The sequence below is a fragment of the Lynx rufus genome, unplaced genomic scaffold, assembly GCF_022079265.1.
Source record: "Lynx rufus isolate CCGP_SWC_20201006 ecotype Redwood Valley unplaced genomic scaffold, mLynRuf1.p SCAF_5, whole genome shotgun sequence".
In the NCBI taxonomy this organism is placed as follows: domain Eukaryota; kingdom Metazoa; phylum Chordata; class Mammalia; order Carnivora; family Felidae; genus Lynx; species Lynx rufus.
Genome location: NW_025814867.1, coordinates 110,341,597 through 110,362,812, shown reverse-complemented (window position 1 = coordinate 110,362,812; position 21,216 = coordinate 110,341,597). Strand labels below are relative to the sequence as shown.

Genomic DNA, 21,216 nt, shown 5'->3' with positions numbered 1-21,216 from the left:
ATTGATAGACTTGACCCACTCAGAAACATCACGATACCCCTTCAGAAAGTTTGGTATCCTTATGGGAAAAAAACTGATGGGGCATTTTTCTAGAAAACTGGGTAAAGAGCAATGCCTGCTTAGGTATATGTTAGCTTACAGTCTTGCAAAGGTTCATGGTAGCCAAAAGTTCAAACAGAAGACAGAGTAGTTTTACCTAAGGTCAGTAGTGCATGAGATTTACTATGTTTACTAAGTTTATGAATATAAGAGTTTAGTAATTTTTAATAAATCACTTAGATTACTAGCTTTTGCCCTTAGTTGTCCATACAAATGGAAGCCTATAGAATTATGAATCCTCACTAATGAATAAAAGTCCTCCACCGCTTAGAGTATTTCTAAGCCCCTGTAGGAAGATGTGGTAGATGGAACATCCCATAGAATCTGATCCAGACTCAGTTCATGTTTTGTTCATTTCTGTGCCTTTCAACTTGGAAACATAGTGATGGAAAGGCAAACATTTTCAGAAAGAATGAATGGATCTGTTCCTCCAAGCCTTTATTGCCAGAAGGATGCAAGAGCTAAGGCTTTTCAAGGAGAAAGGAAAAAATAATTAGGAGCTTGGGTATAGCAAAAGTAAATCACCTTTTAAAAAAAAAAGCCAGGAAAGTTTAATTGCTGACTTACTCTTTGATCAGCCTGCCTGTACACCTTTTTTTTCCTTTGAAGTTTTTTTCTTACAATAAATACGTGGTTTGCATGTAAGGATTATCCTTCTCTTTCTTTCACCTGAAAAGTTTAAAGCAAATTTTAAAGCAAATCCTACACTGTTGAGCAATTATTTCCAGAACCATTACAAAAATCAGTTGATTACTGAACGGATCCCCACCTTGATGGGACATCCTGCCATACCCTTAGCCTCTGGGAAGCGGCCCACAGGCCCTGCCCCTCCAGCAGGCTGAGACCATGGGAAGGGCTGAAGGATACCACAGAGCAACTGCTAATGCAAAACTGGCTAGGAACAGCCTCCAATGGTGGGATTCCAGAATGTTCAGATGAAGATCTGTTCTGAAGGGAGCTGACAGCCTTCTTTGGTGTTTCTGCTACAAGAGGTGTTGTTCAAGCTCTTTTGAAATGGATGACAGCAATGAGAAGCAGCTCCTCACCCCCATTCTGCAGTGAGTGGAGCTTCTCAGTAGGAAAGGAGACCCAGCTGCGGCTGGAAGAGAGGATGTGGGGAAGAAGCAGGTGGGAAGAAAGGGTTGGAGGAGGAAAGAGGGCTTTTTCTAACAACAGTGTGCTCCACCCCCCCCCCCCAACCCTCCACCGCCACCAGAGGCTCTGCTATAGTTCTGTACTCCTCATGGCTTCCTGAATGAGTCTTGATGGAAAAATGCATCATTTTTCCAGAATGGCATTTCAAAGACACATTCCATGGAGGAAGACATTGCTGGAAACTTTTTCCGAGAGTTTTATTTTAATTTCAGTGAGAATTGGGGAGGGAAGGCTATTGAAAACACACATGTCATCCAGCACCAACCACATTCTGTGTGGGCCTGATCAACGCAAAAACAAACAAAAAGGATGAAACCCCTATTTTTGTAAGCGGGGGTTGGGCGGAGGGGAGAGACATTGAAGCCTAAGTATAAAACATTTCTCTCCTTCCACAGCGTCTGTCTCAATTTTTCACAGTAAGTATTGGCTGTTTAACGTTGCACTCTGAAATTGAGTGCAGACCCTCCCTTCTCCCTCCTGGCTGCAGTAGAACCCTCTGGCATCAGTGTCAGCATCAGGATCAAAGCCCTTTACCTCTGGCCCCACCCCCAAGGGCTGAAAAGCCAATTTCCCCTTCCCATGGGCCTGCCATCCCAACCCACAGACTCCAAGGGATTGCCATCTCTCAACTGAGACAGACTGTATCTGAATGGGGGTAGGAGAGGGACATGTGCATGCCCAATAACCCCACAAATGCCTGGCAGTCCCTACTGCAGCCTTCTGGCCAGGTGTCCCAAGGGAGTGTTCTTACCACAACTCCCAACATACACCCCAAGTCCCTCCTGAAGGTTAAAGGGAGCAGCAGTCACCAAGGCTAGGTGGGGAGAAGGAGGTCTAGCACCAGGGGCAGCAGGGGACCAGGCGATAAGCCCAAACCAGAGGAGGGGCTGGGAGGCCGGCACACAGGAGCCCGGGCACTAAGCCCTCAGCACGTATGCCATCATCACTGAGAAAGCAGCAACAGCAAAGCATTGAACTTCTAATGCTGGACACTTCTGAGTGCACTGGTCACGTGCATGTGAGGCCAGCCTTGACCTTACCCTTCCATTCCCTAGTCTCCACACACTGACCCCAACTCTGATATACCAGCTCGCTATTTCCTAAGGTCCAGGCACCCCGTCTGGAGCATCTCATTCAGCCACTGTCCCAAGATAACCCTGCCTCTCTTTCCAGCCTTGACACATTCTCTCCCCGACACTGGAAACAAATATTTAATAAGCTAGTTCTTTTACCCACTTGCCCTCACATCCAGTCTACATCCCTTTCTAGTTTAGCAGTCCTGTTAGACATTAAAATTGTTGACTTTATTGCCTGTGGTTTTTTCCTTGCCTGGGTTTTATATGTGCACCCCACAGAGAAATTTAGCGGAGGGTGTTGTCTGTGAACTGGCCTCAGGTTTGGCAAGGGCTTGCTTTTGAAGAGGAAGGAGCCTGTAGCACACGCGCGCGCGCGCGCGCGCACACACACACACACACACACACACACCACACACATTTTCCAGTGAGTTCATCACTTTGTTATGATCTCTACAGGAAGTACTATCAAAAAATCAGGACTTCATTTGGGTATTTTTCTTTCAAATCATAAAAGCTAGGTCACATTAGCTAGCAGGTAGTAAGTCAAAGCCTTCAAATCAGCAGGGATTTTTCTTTCATTTTCAGTGTGTTCCTTGGCATTACCATGTAGCGATAAGGGCTCAGGGGTCAGGAATAATCCCAAGAGGAGGTTTTACACAGGGCTCAAAGGTAAGAGAATCCCCTCATGCCATGGGGAAGGGACTGTGGCATGGTGGTCGAATAAATGCACAGGTTCTGGAGCCAGCCTGCCACTTGCAGGTTTCTTAACCTCTCTGGGATTTACTGTCTTCATTGGGTAGAGAAGGATTATAATACTTTGTGCTTCACAAACTGGCTATGAGGATGTAACTTCTGTGAAGCCTGGGCCCAGCTCATAGGGAGTCACCCACACTAAACCATCAGTAAACAGCTTGGTGAGAACTTGTACTCCAGCATTTGTTGAGTAACCTATACATGCCCATGAATGGAATTCATCAAAAGCAAACCTGTATGAAACCTCTTCTTGATTTTGTTCCTCTTTTCTCATTGAGGAGTGTCCCAGTAGCAGAAGAAAAGGCTATGCTACTAGCCTGGAATTTGATGGTGAAAGACTTGGGGTCTATGCTAAGAATTCAAGGCTTTCTCTTAAGTATGTATTAAACATATAATTGTTTCACTAACCTGGATGCTGGAGAGAAAGGGGAGCAGTACTAACTGTGCCAGAATAACAGGCTTAAACTATAACTGTGCCTGAGAAATAGGGTAGGGTCAGTACATTTACACAGTTAAATATTTTTTTTTCTCCCAGAGATTACCACTCTGGACAAATAGAGGTGTTTTATTTTGTTGACTTGGAGACCCTCCAGCCAACTTCCAATCTAACTCCAGGTAGTCAGTTCCTACACCAGAGATCCAACCTCCCCGATTGCGGAGTACATGAAGGAAAGGAAGACCCAGCTCTGGCACCAAGGAACTCACCAGCTGGTGAGACAGGACACAAATGAAAACAAACCAAACCAAATAATGTAAACAGGGAGAAATCCAAAACAGAATATAACCAAAAGTTGGCCTTCCTGACACAGCACTTCCAGCATGATCCTTCAGTGCTAGGCATTAAGTGCCCAGGGAAAATGAAACAAGTAAGGAAATAACATGTGGATCATTAGGAGACTGGGATTTGATTGTATTCCTTGGCTGGAAGATCTCTTCCTCAAAGTAAAGGAAATTTTGAAGTTATGTATGTTCTTGTGTATCTGTTCCACATACTCCAATTTATCCTTCTACTGGCAGCTGTCTTTCCATTTAAGGCATCTTAACAGCAAGGCTCTTAAAACAACAAATCTGGGATAGGGTTTAATTTCATTTTGGCCCATGACCAAAAGGCCACTAGCTATGTTGGGGAACCCTTTTAGATGTAATTAAGGATGATTTTTTTGAAGTTAGATTTTGGTCACTGTGCACTGTCCACTATGGTTGAGGGGGAAAAAAACCTATCATGCTTTATATTGAAATATTGTAAATTTATTTTGTTTCCAAGAAAATATCAACTTGGGAGACAGTATCTATTGTTTAGTGAGGCCAGGAAGTCCATGAAAACAATACATTTGAATCCAACAGAAAAATAGAACTTTGAAAAGATGTTATCTTTATCAAAACATGGCAAGATGGTCATCTATTATGAAACCAGGCCTTTCTGATATAAACTCATGGTGAGCTGTTTAAACGATGGCATAATATTTATTAACTTGATATCTATTAGGCCAATTTCTTTAAAAAAAAAAAAAACTTTGTTGAAACTTAAGTTCTGCTAAAGTTTGCACCTCAGAAGAAAATCAAGTGATTTTGAGATTCCTATCTTTTAAATGAAATATTTGGATTAATCTGGAAGATTCAAAGCCAAATACTTCCCAAGTGGTAAAACCATTTCCAGAGAAGGAACTAGATGACATTCTCAAAAACAGTTCTAAACGAAAGAGAAAAATCTATCCTCGACATGACCCATAGCAGTTTCAGACTTCCTGGGTCTCTCTGTTGCATCTCTGCCATTCATTCTTATGCCAACACTGGAGGTGAAAAGGGAAGTCCTCTAAGGTCCTTAGCTCCTGAGGGTTTTCTGTCTGGGTACAGTGTGGGAACAGATAAGACACACAAAAATAAAAACAAATAGTCATTTATTAAGAATGATGGTGGGGCACCTGGGTGGCTCAGTCAGTTGAGCATCCGACTTCGGCTTAGGTCATGATCTCACATCTTGTGAGTTTGAGCCCCACTTCGGGCTCTGTGCTAACAGCTCTGTTCTTCACATTCTATGCCTCCCTCTATCTCTGCCTCAACCCACTCACATTCTGTCTTTGTCTCTCTCAAAAAATAAACATCAAAAAAATTAAAAAAAAAAAAAAGAATGACGGTAAAAGAAAATACTCAGCTTCTAGGATATCCATAGAGAGGGACATAGATATTGACTGCCTTGGCCAGAAATGGCCTCACAGAGAGCAGAGGAGGTAAGTCTTAACAGATGGGGATCTCATAACAACTAGAGACAGTGATGGTGGTTCAAAGAGTGGGAGAGAACAAGTTTTGGGGACCCAGAACATACTGTATGTATTTTAACTCATTTAAACCTTAATATGTTAGGTAGCCAATGGCTCTTTCCAGAATACAAGGCCTTTTTTCCCTGTTTATTGTTTGAAGGACATTATAGAAGCAACCTATCAGTGGTTTATGGACTTTCTATTGTAGAACAGGTAAAATTCCCAAAGTTTTAGAGGCAGTAGAGTTTCAGAGCTCAGTTTCTAGAGCCAGACTCTCTGGGTTCAAACCTTGGACCTGCCGCTTATGACCTAAGTAATTTTACAAAGTTGACTTCAACTCCTGAAGACTCATTTCCTCATCTGTAAAAGCGAACTAGTAAGACTAACTCCCTCTGCATAATTATCATCCCTCATCTGCATTTGGGGACTGCCTTGTATGCATTACTAGCTGCTATCTTGTTGTCTCCTCTCACATCCTCCTGTTAAAGATCATTAATCCTTAAGTATTCTGCCAAGGAAGATAGGGCCTGAGATGGTTGCAAAGCCTGGCACTTCGTCTTTTCTAGCCATTAGTTTATCCTGCTCCTCTTTCACTATTCTTCAACGAATCAAGTGCTTATATAGTTCCTTCAGTTATTTTCAACCTCTACCTCAGCTATTTTTCTTCAGTGACTCCACCCCCACCTTCCTCCTGACACTTAAAGTAAAAATTCATGTCTTTTCATCATTAAGGTGATATATTTATCCTCAGCATAATAAACAGCAGTTTGCATTACCTTATATTTCATCCCACTTCCATAAAAATGAGTAAAGCATGCTTAAACCTTTCTATGAGAGAAAAAGACCACTGAAACTCTACAGTTTGCAATGCTGAAAGAACATACTGTGTATTTCCTCTTGCTTTCTATATAAATGTAGAAATTAAGGGTAAAATGTATGGAGGGGGGTAGAAAAATTGTAAGAATTTGTGTAGAACCACAATAGGCCCCAAATAGTTAAAGCAAACCTAAGAAAGAAGAACAAAGCTAGAGGTATCATGCACTTTTATTTCAAACTACATTACAAAGCTATAGTAAGCAAAACAGTATGGTATTGGCATTAACACTCATACATATAAATCAGGGGAACCAAATCACAGCCAAGAAATAAACCCACACATATACGGTCAATTAATTTATGACAAAGGAGTCAAGAAGACACAATAGGGAAGTGACAATCTCTTCAGTAAGCGGTGATGGGAAAACTGGACACCCATATGCAAAAGAATAAACTCGACTACTATCTCACAAAAATTAACACAAATGGATTAAAGACTTGAACATAAGTCCTGAAACCATAAAACTCCTAGAAGTAAATATAGGCAGTAGGCTCTCTGCCATTTGCCTTGGCAATGATATTTGGATTTGACACCGAAAGCAGAAACAACAAAAGCAAAAATAAACAAATGGACTACCTCAAACAAAACTTCTGCCCTGCACAGGAAACCATCAACAAGATGAAAAGGCAACCTACCAAATGGAAGAAAATATTTGTAAATCATTTATCTGATAAAGGGTCAATAACCAAAATATATAAAGAACTCCTAACTCATAGCAAAAACAGACCAATTAAAAATGGGCAGAGGAATTAATAGACATTTTTCCAAAAAAGACATACAGATGACCAACATATGAATAGATTCTAAACATCACTCATCATCAGGGAAATGCAAATCAGAACTATAATGACCCATCACCTCACACCATTCACACTGATCAGCATCAAAAAGGCAAGAAATAACAAATGTTGATGAGGATGTGGAGAAAAGGGAACTTTCATGGGTGATGGGTATTAAAGAGTGCACTTGTTATGATGAGAACTGGGTGTCCTAGGTAATTGATGAATCACTGAACCCTACTCCTGAAACCCATATAGCACTGTTAACTAACTAGAATTTAAATAAAAATTTGAAGAAAAAAAATGTAAGTTGGTACAGCCCCTATGGAAAATAGGATTGAAATTCCTTAAAAAATGAAAAATAGAATTACTATATGATCCAGCAATTCCACTTGTCAGTATTTATCTAAAGAAAATGACAATACTAACTCAAAAAGACTTATGTATCCCCATGTTCACTGCAGCATTCAACAGCTAAAACATAGAAACAAATTCAAGTGTCCATCAATGGATGGACACCTGCCCACACCCATCCCCACACTCACCCACACACAGTGTCTCTCTCTCCACCTCTCACACCCACACAGTGTCCGTCTGTCTGTCTCTCTCTCACACACAAAGAATATTATTCAGTCACTAAAAAAAGAATGAAATTTTGCCATTTGCAACAATGTGGATGGACCTTGAAGGCTTTATGCTAAGCACAGAAAAGTCAAATACAGTACAATCTCATTTATATGTTTAGATCTATCTAAAACAAAAACAAAACCAAGCTAATAAATATAGAGAACAGATTGGTGGTTGCTAGAGACAAAGTGAGACCAAGTGAATGAAAGGGTCAAAAGGTACAAACTTCCAGTTATAAAATAAACAAGTCATGGGGTCTAATGTTCAGCATAGTGACTATAGTTAATAATGTACTACATATTTGAGGGTTGTTGAGAGAACAGATCTTAATTCTTATCACAAGAAAACATATTTTTGTAACTATGTATGGTAATGGATGTTAACTAGACTTACTGTGATAATTTCCCAATATATACAATATCAAATCATTAGAGTGGACATCTGAAACTAGTATGTCAATTTTCCTAAATTTAAAAAAATCACAAACATGTAGGGGTGTTGATAATATAAAGGAATATAAATTGTATTTTAAGCATACAATATATATATTATTCTGGATCATCATAAATAATCTTATTCAAATTTTTAAAATCAGTTTCCCCCCATGAAATTAAAAGACAGAAATTTCAGAATAAGAAACTGATGATTAAATTTTGACCTCAATTTGCTGAGATAAAATTACCATCAGTTTAGTGATTGAAATAGTGTCATGCTTTTTATCTTGATCTCTATTTTACTAGAATGGGTGAAAATTCTTACTATGTTCTTGCTAAAAATTGCTTCACTGGATAAAGACAGACTGGAAAAGTCAAATTTAGTGATGATAAACTCTTCCAGCTGTGTCTGTTCAGGATTCACCTCATTCTCCTTCAGAGGCCACTCATAGAATCTAAAAGGCACCTGAAGACTCCAGTTGGCAAAGTGCACCAAACAGGAAATGCCCCTTAACAGTTAAAGGATGATCATGACGACGGCAGACGAGTGTGTGCACTGAGGGTGCAGTGTTATCGTCTTAAAATTTTGCTGTTTCTTTAGTTTCTTAATCTATTTTGGGAGTTGTCCCTTCCAAAAAAAAAAAAAACACATTAATTAAGTATAATAAAGACATGGGTTTGGTTACTTCTATTTAGTTACTGACAGCTTTGTTAGAACAATATACCTCTACAATTTTCCCAACTCCCCCCCCCCCAATAAAACAATCAAAAGAGAAAACAGAGCCACAGGACGGACTACCACTCTGACCAAGGTTTTCAGCCTAGCACTAAATCTTAGCATGGACCACAACTTTAGCGGTGATTGAGCTCATTTCTTTTTTTTTTTTTTTAATTTTTTTTTTCAACGTTTATTTATTTTTGGGACAGAGAGAGACAGAGCATGAACGGGGGAGGGGCAGAGAGAGAGGGAGACACAGAATCGGAAACAGGCTCCAGGCTCTGAGCCATCAGCCCAGAGCCGACGCGGGGCTCGAACTCCCGGACCACGAGATCGTGACCTGGCTGAAGTCAGACGCTTAACCGACTGCGCCACCCAGGCGCCCCTGAGCTCATTTCTTATTAGCAGTTGAAACAAACAAAGCTCAGAAAGGTTAAATTATCCAAGACCACTCAGCATATTATGAAAGCAACTGACAAAACTTATAAAACATACTACTCTGTACCAGGGTTTATATTAGCTGCCTTACATGACCTATTCATAATCTTCACAACATTCCTGAAAGGTTTTTCTGTATTTTATATAAAAGAAATGAACTGAGAGAATGACTTACCAGAACTACTCCACAGTAAGTGGTTGTACTGAATTTGAGTCCAGGTCTGTCTGACTCAAAAGTACATGCATAACCTTACCCCACGTCACGCTGGTTCTCTGGGTAGACATGGATCTTCCCTAGAAAGCACATGTCAGCCTTCTGGGCCAAGGTCTTTCCAGTGCAGACCATCTTCGGAGCAGTTAGCACTGTGTGCTCCCCTAACTAGCCCAGAAACCACTCTAAGGAGCAAGGAACAAGATGGCGATGAGGGAGAGAGACTGAAAAACCCCCCCGGCTGCCGGAGAGAAGCACGCCCTATAAGAGCAGTGAATGAAAAGAGTTAGCAGCTGTGAGAACAGGACAGGGAATTTGCCCTCTTAAATCCCTTTGAGTCCCAACACCTGGTTGGAAGACAGATTCTTTAGTCAGAATTTGTGGTAGTGATAACTATATGATTTATTTTCAATTCAAGCTTTTCTTGCAGTAAGGGTACTGAAATAACTCCTTAATGTGCACTATGTAAGTGATGGGATACAACGCTTTCCTTCCCAGGTGATATTGATTATAGTTGTAGATGTCAGGAAAACATCAGAAAGTGTGAGTCTATAAAGATTTGATATCAAAAACTTCTCATATTTTACTTTATTGGATGTTTGTAAAATTACCAACAGCTGAGCACTAAAAGTGACAAAGCAATGCCTGGATGTGTAAACCAGAAATGAGAACTTTTATGAGATGGGTTTAAGAAAAAAAAGGATATAGGAACCTAGATCTTCTAAATGTGAATCATATTTTATCACATCATTGCAGCACTCTCACGGCCATTAATATGTATGAATAGTCCCCTGGCAAAATACTACCTTTTTTTTTTCACGGCTCCAATTAATCTACTAAAATCTTAGAAGATTTTGATGAAATAAATTTTTCTGCAGAAGTTCTATATGAATAAATAGCAAAGGGGAATGTTTTGTTTTTTAGTTTTACACTTAAGACCAGTATATAACTTCTGAAAATGCCTCTTTCGATAAGAGAGACCACTATTAAGATAAATCTAGAAATACTTATAAATGATTATTTAGTAAGAGAGTTTTAGTCCACAGGTCACTAAATGCTAACTTGAGTATTTCTGAATGATCAACAGCTTCTCATTTCCATGGCGGACTCTTTTCAACACATCAAACAAATGAAACATGTCACAATGTGGCACTTAACATTATTTGGAAAATGAAAATAAGTTAATCTGTTTTCATATAGATCAATGCAACTGACAAAGGCTACTATCTCATTACAGAAGAAAGTAAGAGGAGAGGCTGTAAGTTATGCTCTTTTCACAAAGCAATAATTCTTTGCTCTTGTACAGCAGCTTGCACTCAAGGGATTTCAACTCATCACTTTATAATCTTGAATTCACTAATGCACCCACATCACATCTGTGGAAAATAGATTTTATTGCTATTCTACAGATGAACAGAATTGAGAATGATCATACAATAAACTGGTGGCACAAATAAGAGAGACACAAATATCAAACATGGCAGTTTGCGGCAGGCAGAATCAAGGTCCCTCAAAGTTTGCCCAAATCCTAATCCCCAGAACCTGTAAATAGGTTACATGACAAAGGAGAATTAAGGCTACAGATATAAATAAGGTTGCTAATGAGCTGATCTTAAAATAGGGAGAGCATCCTGGATTATCCCGCTGGGCTCAATATAATCACAAGGGATCTTTTAAAGTGGAGGAGGGAGGCAGAAGATGAATTCAGAGCATTGTGGAATAAGAAGCAGTTGACTCACTTTTGTTGTTGGAAGGTGGAAGGGGAATGCGGAAGTCTCTAGGAGCTGCAGAAAGCAAGGAAACAGTTCTTCCCTCAGAGCCTCTGGAAGACTTTTCACCCCCGCCCACACCTTTATTTCACCCCAGAGAGAGAGTGCCACGTTGGGTTTCTGACACACAGAACTGTAAGATAATATGTCTGTGATGTTTTAAGTCACCAAACTTATGGTAATTTGTTATAGCAGCAATAAAAAACTAATAGCTGCTTCATCAATTAGGAGCAATTAACATAAATTCAATCATTAGGAAAGACGGTAAGTAATAAACTTACGCAACCACAGAATAACACGTAACTTGGAAATGCAAGTTCATTTTGAAGTAATCAAAGCAGAAGCACACAGATCCTTGGCAGAAAGAAAGATGGAAAGGGAAAGAAGAGGAACTTTTTTTCTCTTCCACTAGAATACTAGAAGGAAAGGAAATTATAAAAAGAACACATTTATCTAAAGGATGAGGTAAAAGTTTTAAAAGGGCTACGTGGAATAGCCTTCCAGGAGATGTTCTGGAATCTTTGTCCCTAGAGATCTTTAAGATACACAGTGATATATTTTATCTACCCGAGATGGCTTAGAAATATACTTGCCTGATGACAAGGGCCTAAATCAGACTAACTCTCCTGGCCTCCTCCAGGCTAAATATTCTACACAGAACTTGAGTCTATTCAATCCAGGGCCACAATCATTACTGCCTATGTATTCAATGTAAATCATTCTGCTATGAATAACCAAAGAATAACATAAACCCTGACTTCAAGAAATTCACAGTTCAATAGTGAACCAAGGTAAACAGCCGACCATAAGCAAACTAGCTAATGAGAAAGATCATAAGGGTGGGATAAGGGATATACTGATTAAACCTCATTAAATATATAACAGTTGGGGCTTCTGGGTGGCTCAGTCAGTTAAACGTCTGCCTTCGGCTCAGGTCTGATTTCACACATCCATCAGGCTCTCTGCTGTCAGTACAGAGCCCGCTTCAGATCCTCTGTCACCCTCTCTCCCTGCCCCTCTCTGCCCAGCTTGGCGCACGCGCGCGCTCTCTCTCTCTCTCTCTCCCTCTCAAAAATAAATAAACTTTAAAAATATAAAAATATAAAATCAATACACTGTTAGTTATCATAAAACAATATTATAGGTCACAACTGGAGATTATCAGAGCACCAATTTATTACAATGAAAATTTATCTTGCCCTTCCTAAAAATAGTATATTAGGAAAATTTTAAAAATAAAAAAAAATCTTTATTGTAGAATTTCAGCTAAAAAAATGCAGAAAGAATAACTGAATTAGGTTTTATCTAGAATGTATCTAGAATGTAAAATTGCCATTTTATAAGCTCCGTGTGAAATAATGGAGCTGCGCAATAATCATCAATCGATGTGACAACTATTAAGTGAAAATTTGATGGTGAATTTTATAATGGAGGGATCAGACTGAGACCACCCAGGCACACCAAACAGTCTTAACATCACTAAGCGTGATGCCAGCCATTTATGTACCTCTTTTCGTGAGGTTTAGGAAATACACAGTGCCATCTATAAAGTTTTATTTCCCCACACAAGCTGAATCTAAATTTAACTCAGCTTCCAAATCTGCATATTTTTTCACGGGAAATGTAGGACATAGAGAAACCAGTTAAAAATTACAGAATGGAAGCAACCAGTTAAATGCAGAATATGCACCAGGATGAAGGAGGCAAGTACTCCAGCAAATGAATAACACTTAAAAAGGGAGTAGAGAAAGGGTGAAAGAGACTTAGGAGACATAATAACCAAATGTAACAAGTATACCTTGTTTGGATCCTCATTCAAAAAGGAAACCACTCTAAGAAGGCATTTTTAAGACCACCAGAGAAATTTAAATATGGACTAGGCAGCAAATGATTTTGTAAAATTATTATTGTAATGTGATAAAGACATGGCATTACTAAAAATATTTCCTATCTGTTAGAGATGCATACTGGAGTGTTCACAGTTTTAAAAATATGGTATCCAGGTATGCTTTAAAATCTAATTTAAAAAAATGGTGTACATGAAGAATACATAGAACATGAGAGCAAAACAGTGATATGTATTCAAGTTACATAATGAAACATGAGGGTCATTATATTTGCCCTCCTTACATGTTTGAACTTTCCATAATAAAAATTCCAAAGGATGACAACAACAGTAAATAAATAAAAGTATATTTTGTCCTTTTGATTATCCCTCATCACTGAGCTACTGAAAACTTGGTATATTTATAATAGAAAATTTTCTTTACTTTTCTGCACATATTTTTCATTAGCAACCTGACTTCTATCTTTTTAAGATTGAAAGTCTTTCACCTCTTATGAAAAGGAAGTTTTCAACTGACCAAATTCTCAATCTACAGAACAAGGGGAAAAACTATCATAAATAAAGCATTACTTCCAATACTTAATAAATAAAGGGTCAGGAGACCTGCTTCCATTTGTGCCGAGAGTGAGTATACAGCTTCCGGGCACCTTTTGTAGTAAAGAGTGAATGTGGTGAGGGAATATTTGCAAAATTTCAAATTCCTTATGGTTTGTATGATCCAAGGTTAGTGTTGTAACATTTGTCAAAAGTGCGTAATTCTCAATTTTTTTTTGGCAACAAAGTGTAATGTGTTTGCTTTAAAACAATTATCTTAGGTAAAATCTAGTCTAGACATTTCATTAATAATGTTACTCTCCTGTCTGATTGTAAAGTACAACAGACTTCTCTGTGAAGAATGAACAAAAATATTTATGCAACGTTCGTCGCGTATATGCATGAATGCCAGATCTGATGTACGATAGTTCAAATACATGGTTAAACATGGGAACTTCATGCAAAAGCTCTTTAGCAATAATCCTAGCAAGTGGAGCGAAATACAAATCTCATCTGAGACTGTTCAGAAAGCCTTTGAAGGCATTCATAATAGATAATCCCCTTCTTAAAAATTTTATCTTTAAAAAGGTTTACGTGCAAGTAATTTTTCTGAATAAGGCTTAAAGATGCTTACATCCTCAAATTACATTTTAATGGGATTAAAAACATTTTCAAAGAAATGTAACATTTTATAATCCATGTAAAAGCTTTTAATCTTTTTGTCTGAAACATGCTAAAATTTTTTTAAAATGTTAATATATTTTCTTTTCCTTTTTAAGGGTAGCTTCTCATGAAGACATGCCCAGAAAGCTCTAGTTTCTATTTTCCACCAGAAGAATGTAAAGATAAAACAGAGAGAAAAATTGATCCAAATAGGCTAAAACGAGGCATTTTAGCTCATTTTTTTCCTATGCAATTTAAGTTCTATGGTCAGGGATTGTCGGTATAGTGACAATGAAGCTGGTTATTTCCACAGTACACGCAGAGTACGCATTCCATATTTTCTCATGTAAAGAACTGTGCTGTATCCATTACAACAATTATGAAGATAACTTGTAATTTTGGCATTTGGTTTGGCTGAGAATGGAAGAAAGGACGCCTGCCTTCAAGATTTCTATTTCGTGTTGTGCCCATTACCTGCGACCTGTCTTCTTCCCGTGCCTGAAACCCACACATCTTACCGACCACGGCCTCCGTGTGTTTCCCTTCTGCTGGAAGAGGGAAGTACTGGTTTGGTGACAAGTTGCTGCCATATCCCAGGAGAAAACCTTCCAGTTTTACATTTGGATTTGGACGTAGGAACTTCAAGAGGATGGAGTCACTCGTGGTATTGATGTGGACTTTCAGGTTTGGCCTTTTACCTAAAGATGGCAACAAAAAAGTACCACGCTATTATTTCACTGATTTAGCAACCCACAGCAAATTTGGAGCAAAGGTTAGTTGTTACAGGCATTGTCGCTAGAAAGCATGCGGTCTACGTAGCTAACCAATATTCTGACACACCCACCTAAACGGCTAAAACATGGGTAATTTTGAGATCCCCAAACCCAAACTAAATAACGTATAAAGCAGTCTAGAACACAAAGGAAAATCTTAGGGCTTAATATTTAGTAGTTTATTATTGAGCGGGTAGATGGTATTTAAGGCTATTTTGGTTATCCACAATTAGTCAAAACCTTCATTTTATACATACTGTCGGAATGGGCAAAGGATCTGAAATGTCTAATTAGTAAATTTAGCTACTGCACTTTGAAAATACCCAGCCTCATCAATGCTGCCCTCCAGCTGTATTCCTGCAAAATTCAGTGATTAATAGAGATGGAAACAAAGGGACAGGAGTGAGGGCCGGGAGACAGCTTAAGGGTACCTGAGATGGGAGGATAGGGAGTTCTGAAAGAAGAGACAGGTGGAGGAGAAAACCTTTGGTTCTATTTGGAACCGGTAGGGTCAGTGAGACAACTGCATGGAGATACTCTGCAGGAAGTTGAATATTCAAGTGTGATGCTCAGGAAAAGAACACAGATCCACCTGGATGTTGTCAGTTTCTAAATAATCATTTGATGAACTTTCCCAGAGAGATTGTGCAGACTGAGGAGAAAAATCTTAATTAAATTTTCAAGGCTTTTTTTTTTTTTTTTTTTTTCTTTTTAACTGTGTAGGCAATAGTGGCAGATCATCACACTAACCAGAGGTCTTGACTAAGCCGTGAGTAAACGACATGGTGTTTTGTCTTTGGGGCCAGAAGGAGCCTCGTTCAAATCCCAGTTCTGCAACTTAGTTATTGATGTATCCTCTGGCCACTCCCTGAAAGTACTTGACCCTGAATTTCCTGATTTGAAAATTATGGATCATGGATAACAATGTCCACTTTGAGGGGTTGTTTACAAAGATTAGTGAAAACGGCATTATCTTTTTTTTTTTTTAATGTTTCATTTATTTATTGAGTGAGAGGGTGTACACATGAATAAGGGGCAGAGAGAGAAGGAGAGACAGAGAATCCCAGGCAGGCTCTGCACTGTCAGTGCAAAGTCTGATGAGGGGCTCATCCCATGAACTGTGAGATCATGACTAGAGCCAAAATCAAGAATCATATTCTCAACCAACTGAGCCACCCAGGCGTCCTGCAAATGGCACTATCTTAAAGCTGGCACATAGTAATTGCTCAATAATCTGTTACTTAAATTTTTTTGTAATGTTTATTTATTTTTGAGACCGAGAGAGACAGAGCATGAACGGGGGAGGGTCAGAGAGGGAGACACAGAATCTGAAACAGGCTCCAGGCTCTGAGCTGTCAGCACAGAGCCCGACGCAGGGCTTGAACTCACGGACCGCGAGATCACGACCTGAGCCGAAGTCAGACACTTAACCGACTTAGCCACCCAGGCGCCCCAATAATCTGTTACTTAATGAAGGCCATAGATAACCTTTTAGCCACAGTTCAGAAATCCAAAACACTTTGTAAGTTTTTTTGTAGATTTAGGTTAAACTTATTTGGTAACAAAACCCAATCTGAACCATAATGAGGCCACTGAGTCTTTCTTGAATCTTACTGACTAGTCTGCGTGACTATTCACATGTTTAATTGTAGGAAAGTTAGTATGTTTAATTAAGGGGTGCTGGCCAAGCCCTGCTGAAGAGGTTACTTAATATCTGGTCTAGATAACCTAGTACATTGCTAAAATCCAAAGACTTTCTGAATTCTAAAACATATCTGGCCCCAAGAGTTTTAAGATAAGAGAGTGTGGACTTCAATTATTTTCTTTTTTTATTCCATAGAGATTTCTTTTTTTTTTCCCAAAATATTTTGCCCACGGGAAAGATTGCATTTATTAATTTAGTAATCCACATTCTATTTCTCACGAATCAAAGATTTATATTGCATTAACACCAGTCAGCACCTCTGAACAGCATGGGCTTCCCAAAGTCATTACACTAAATTGATACTATCCCAGTCAAAATCAGCCTGGAATGCCTCAATATAGCTACATAAAAGGATTCCAATAGGCCTTTGAAAAAATAAAGACAGCCCCTTCTTGGATACCAGGTTGTGGGAACCACTCTCTGACCTCACCAGCCAGTACCACTATTTTTACATATGTACATAGAACTTTGTACTTCCTAAGAATTTGATAAAATTTCTATAAACTTCTAGAATCTCAAATTGCTATTCCTATACTTGTGGCAAAATTGAAACCCGGAGATACTGGGTGGCTTATCTCAAGTCCAAGGAAGACTCATCTAGTCTAGCTCATCTTGTGCAATTCTCTCATAGCACAAACAACTAAATTGAGGGCAGCCACTCCTCTGTCACTCGGCAAGTTAAGTGCAGGGTCAAAACTGGATCTCAGTTCTCACTAAGCTGCACTTCCTTCTCTGTTGCCATTGAGAACTTCATTATTACCCAATAGAGTAAGGGGTGACCCCAACACCCAGACCATGACACTCAAGTTGATGCTAACTGCTGGTGTTTTGTCCTAACTTCATTAGATTTTGATGAGGGGGTTTATACTTTAGCTATAACATAGATTTTGTCCAAGCCAAATTTTCCCTTTTTAGTTATGTGCCTAGATCCATCCTGCTCAATGGAATGGAATAAATATCAGTCAAGGACATATACCACTACCTTAGAAGGTTATCAGGTCCCACAGCAAATCAAAACCCACTGGCCTATTTCCAACCCCTTGTTGGGAAGCAGAGAAGAAGGAATCTCACTGTACTTAGGCTGCATTCATGTTTGACTAAGGGCCAAGATTCACAGCATCATCACATCAGACCTTTGCTCATACATTTTGGCCTGATAGGCCTCTTCCGTTGAAAAGTGGAAGGGATGGCTGCATCAAGTGAGGAAAAAGAAGGCTGTAAACAGAATTACCAACTGACAAGGTGGAATTATTCTCATTTCCTCTGCACGGGAATTTTCATGACCCCAGTCTTTCTCCCTTTTGCAAATATGCCAGCAAATATATCAACATCATGTAACTCTTTGAACGAATTGGCATTTAGCTGACCAACTTTTTCCAAAATTCTAATTCACCCTACTCTCTGGAGCTAAATTTTTAAAAGTTCTGAAAAAGAAAGAGAGATGCACACAGACAAATCTGACCTCAAAGCAGCATCACAAACATGGTATTTTGAGACGATCATCTCAGTTCCTTCTTTGGAGCTAAGAATTCAAGTCCCTTAAAATTACCCTGGCACACATTACTGCTTCCTTTATTACTTTTCAACCTATCTTACTTCTGTTTGGCCAGTATAATCTTCTCACATTCTGCAATGCACCTTCACCTATGCTCACAATGTCACGCAGTATGGATTCCCTCTATCTTTGGTTTGTCTTCCTTACATGCCTTCGCTCATTGAGTTATTACACCATTGGTCTTTTCAGTGCTCAGCAAAGAGTTTAACCTTTTTTGCCCTTTCAATCTGATTAATTTTGTCAAGCTTTGCTTCAAATGAATGTTTGGACTAGTATTCAATTTTATACTACTGGACAATATCCCCCAATATTTTAGGGTATATCTCCATGCATCCTATAATAATTTTTAATCTTTGATAAATTATGCTTCATTCTGAGTAACTCTAATTAAATGCTTTGGAACACAGTCCTGTGGTGACAGTTATCTTTCAATGTTTGTATGAAAACCTCTGGTGAATGACATAAGGTAGAGTTAACAGAAAAATAATAGAACATGATATAAGCTTAACTAGGAAAACATTTATAAGTAAAATGGCATATATATTGCCCAGAAAAGCCCAGGAGTACAGAGAAGTAAGAGTCCTGGAAGAACATTTTATTGTATCTTACACGAGAAATAAAGCCTCTGCCAATGAAGAGTGAGACAAAATAAAGAATGTGAACATTCCAGGAAAACAACACCAGTATGGTTGAGAAAAAAGATTGCATATTGGTAAAGTAGAATCTTGGATCTAGAACAGTTGTTTCTAATCCTCTTTTTGCAACACCCTAGAGTATCTCCAAATAGTTCAAAAGGGTGTTGTGAAATACTAAAAGAAAAAAAAAAAGTCTTTGAAAATAAAATTAGAATTAATCCTCTTTTAATTTTTAAAAGTAAATACATGCCCAAATCAGTAAGGAGGTACTGAGATAAGAACACCAGACAAAAGGTGGAGCACTGTAAGCTCAGAGAACTCTCTGGATCAACCAGAGGTTGCTTTGCTATAGGATCAACCAGAGGTTGCTTTGCTATACTGAGCAGGCATTTAGTGTTGACCCCAGAGTTCTGAGTGGCTGTGGTCAGTTTCAGCTTTGTCAAGAAACATAGCCCAAACACATGGTACTTAGCTAAACTATTATAAACATGCAGACACAGATCAGTGAGAAAGGAGTTACCATTCTAACCCATTCAACAGGATATATTCTTTTATGTCTAGGCTCTCTTAAGGTTATCCTATACTTTCTAAAATATTTCAGAGTGTGGCCTAAAGTTTGATACGTAGTTAGCCAAGTTGATTAAATCACCTTAAGAGAAAATTGATACTAAAGTTCTCTTTTTAAAGTAAAAATTATCTATTAGTGTAGCAGCAAAAAAATATGCTCTCAGTGTTGTAAAACACTAATGACATCAGAAATATTCTAAATTGCAAATTTAGGAAAAAACCAGATCAACATTAATTTCTATAAGATATGAAATAAAAAAATACCTATAATACTGATGTCAATAATGACTCAATTGGAGGCAAACCATAAGAGTCTCTTAAATACAGAGAACAAACTGAGGGTTGATGGGGAGGTGGGGCAGAGGGGAAATGGGTGATGGATATTGAGGAGGGCACTTGTTGGGATGAGCACTGGGTGTTGTATGTAAGCAATAAACCACGGGAATCTACCCCAAAAACCAAGAGCACACTGTACACATTGTATGTTAGCCAATTTAGCAATAAATTATATTTAAAAGAATAATGACTCAATTGTTTCAGGACTAAAAGAACAAGCTTGATTATCACCCGTAGTATGTTTCTCTTTTGTTACACACATTCCATTTATACTGCCAACCCCTAAACTTATTTAGTGCCTTTTTTTATACAGAGTCAATTTTCTAAGATATCAAAATAATAAAATTAATTCCCATCAGTTCAGATATGACAGATAAAGCATAGATTTCAAAAACTGACAAATTAAATTGGATCAGCTTTTTAAAGTTTTGAACTTTAAAAGAACTAACAAGAAAAATAAAAGCCAAACTACAAATTGGAAGAAAGTATTTGCAATATGTGTATCTATTTAAAAACTTGAATTCAGAATGTTTAAAAGAATTCTTTCTACTCAATAAGAAGACAAAATATAACTTTTTTTTAAGGGAAAAGGATTTAAATAGATTCTTCACTAAAGACAATATGTGATAGCCAACAAGCACATGCTGAACACCAGGGTCATCAGATGCTTTTTGAAAGTGGTCAAATGATAAATATTTGAGGTTTTGTAGACCAAGTGCTCTCTGCTAGAACTAGTCAACTCTGCCACTGCGGCACAAAGCAGCTACAAACACTTTGTAAACCAATGGACGTGTCTGTTTGTCATAGTCGACCCTTGAACAATATGGGGGTTAGGGGCACTGACTCACCACACGCATGAAAATCTGCATTAACTTTTGACTCTGCAAAAAGTTAACTACTTATTGCCTGCTGTTGACTGGAAGCCTTACTGGAAACATAAACAGTCAATTAACACATATTTTGTCTATGTATTCTATATTTGTATTCTTACAATAAAGTCAGCCAGAGCAAAGAAAAAGTTACAGAAAAGCATAAGGAAGAGAAAATACATTTACAGTACTGTATTTGTCAAAAACATCTGTGTATAAGTGAACTGGTGCAGTTCAAACCCCTACTGCTCACGGGTCAACTGTACTTATAAAAATAGGCAGTTAGCTGGATTTGTCTACCAGGTCATAGTTTACCAACTCCTGGTCAACATCATTAGTCCTGAGGGAAATGCAAGTTAAAATCACAGTAAGATATCACACTCCCAAGAACGGATAAAATTAAGACTGTCACTAACAAGTGTTAGACAGGATTTGGAACAACTGGAGCCCTCACGCATTTTGAATGTGAACGTTTAGTGGTATAACCACTTGCGAAAACTGTTGGGCAGCTGCCAAATAACCTATCAATTTCGTTCCTA

General features: G+C 38.6%; 1 protein-coding gene across 1 annotated transcript in view; it reads right to left on the bottom strand.

Moving 5' to 3' along the window:
• The window catches only part of ABI3BP (ABI family member 3 binding protein), a 263,744-nt gene that overhangs the window by 183,435 nt on the left and 59,093 nt on the right, over positions 1-21,216 (bottom strand). The window contains exon 2 of the mRNA XM_047100450.1: positions 14,756-14,935. Within this exon, the coding sequence (XP_046956406.1) occupies positions 14,756-14,935 (180 nt within the window). The remainder of the gene's footprint in view (positions 1-14,755; positions 14,936-21,216) is intronic.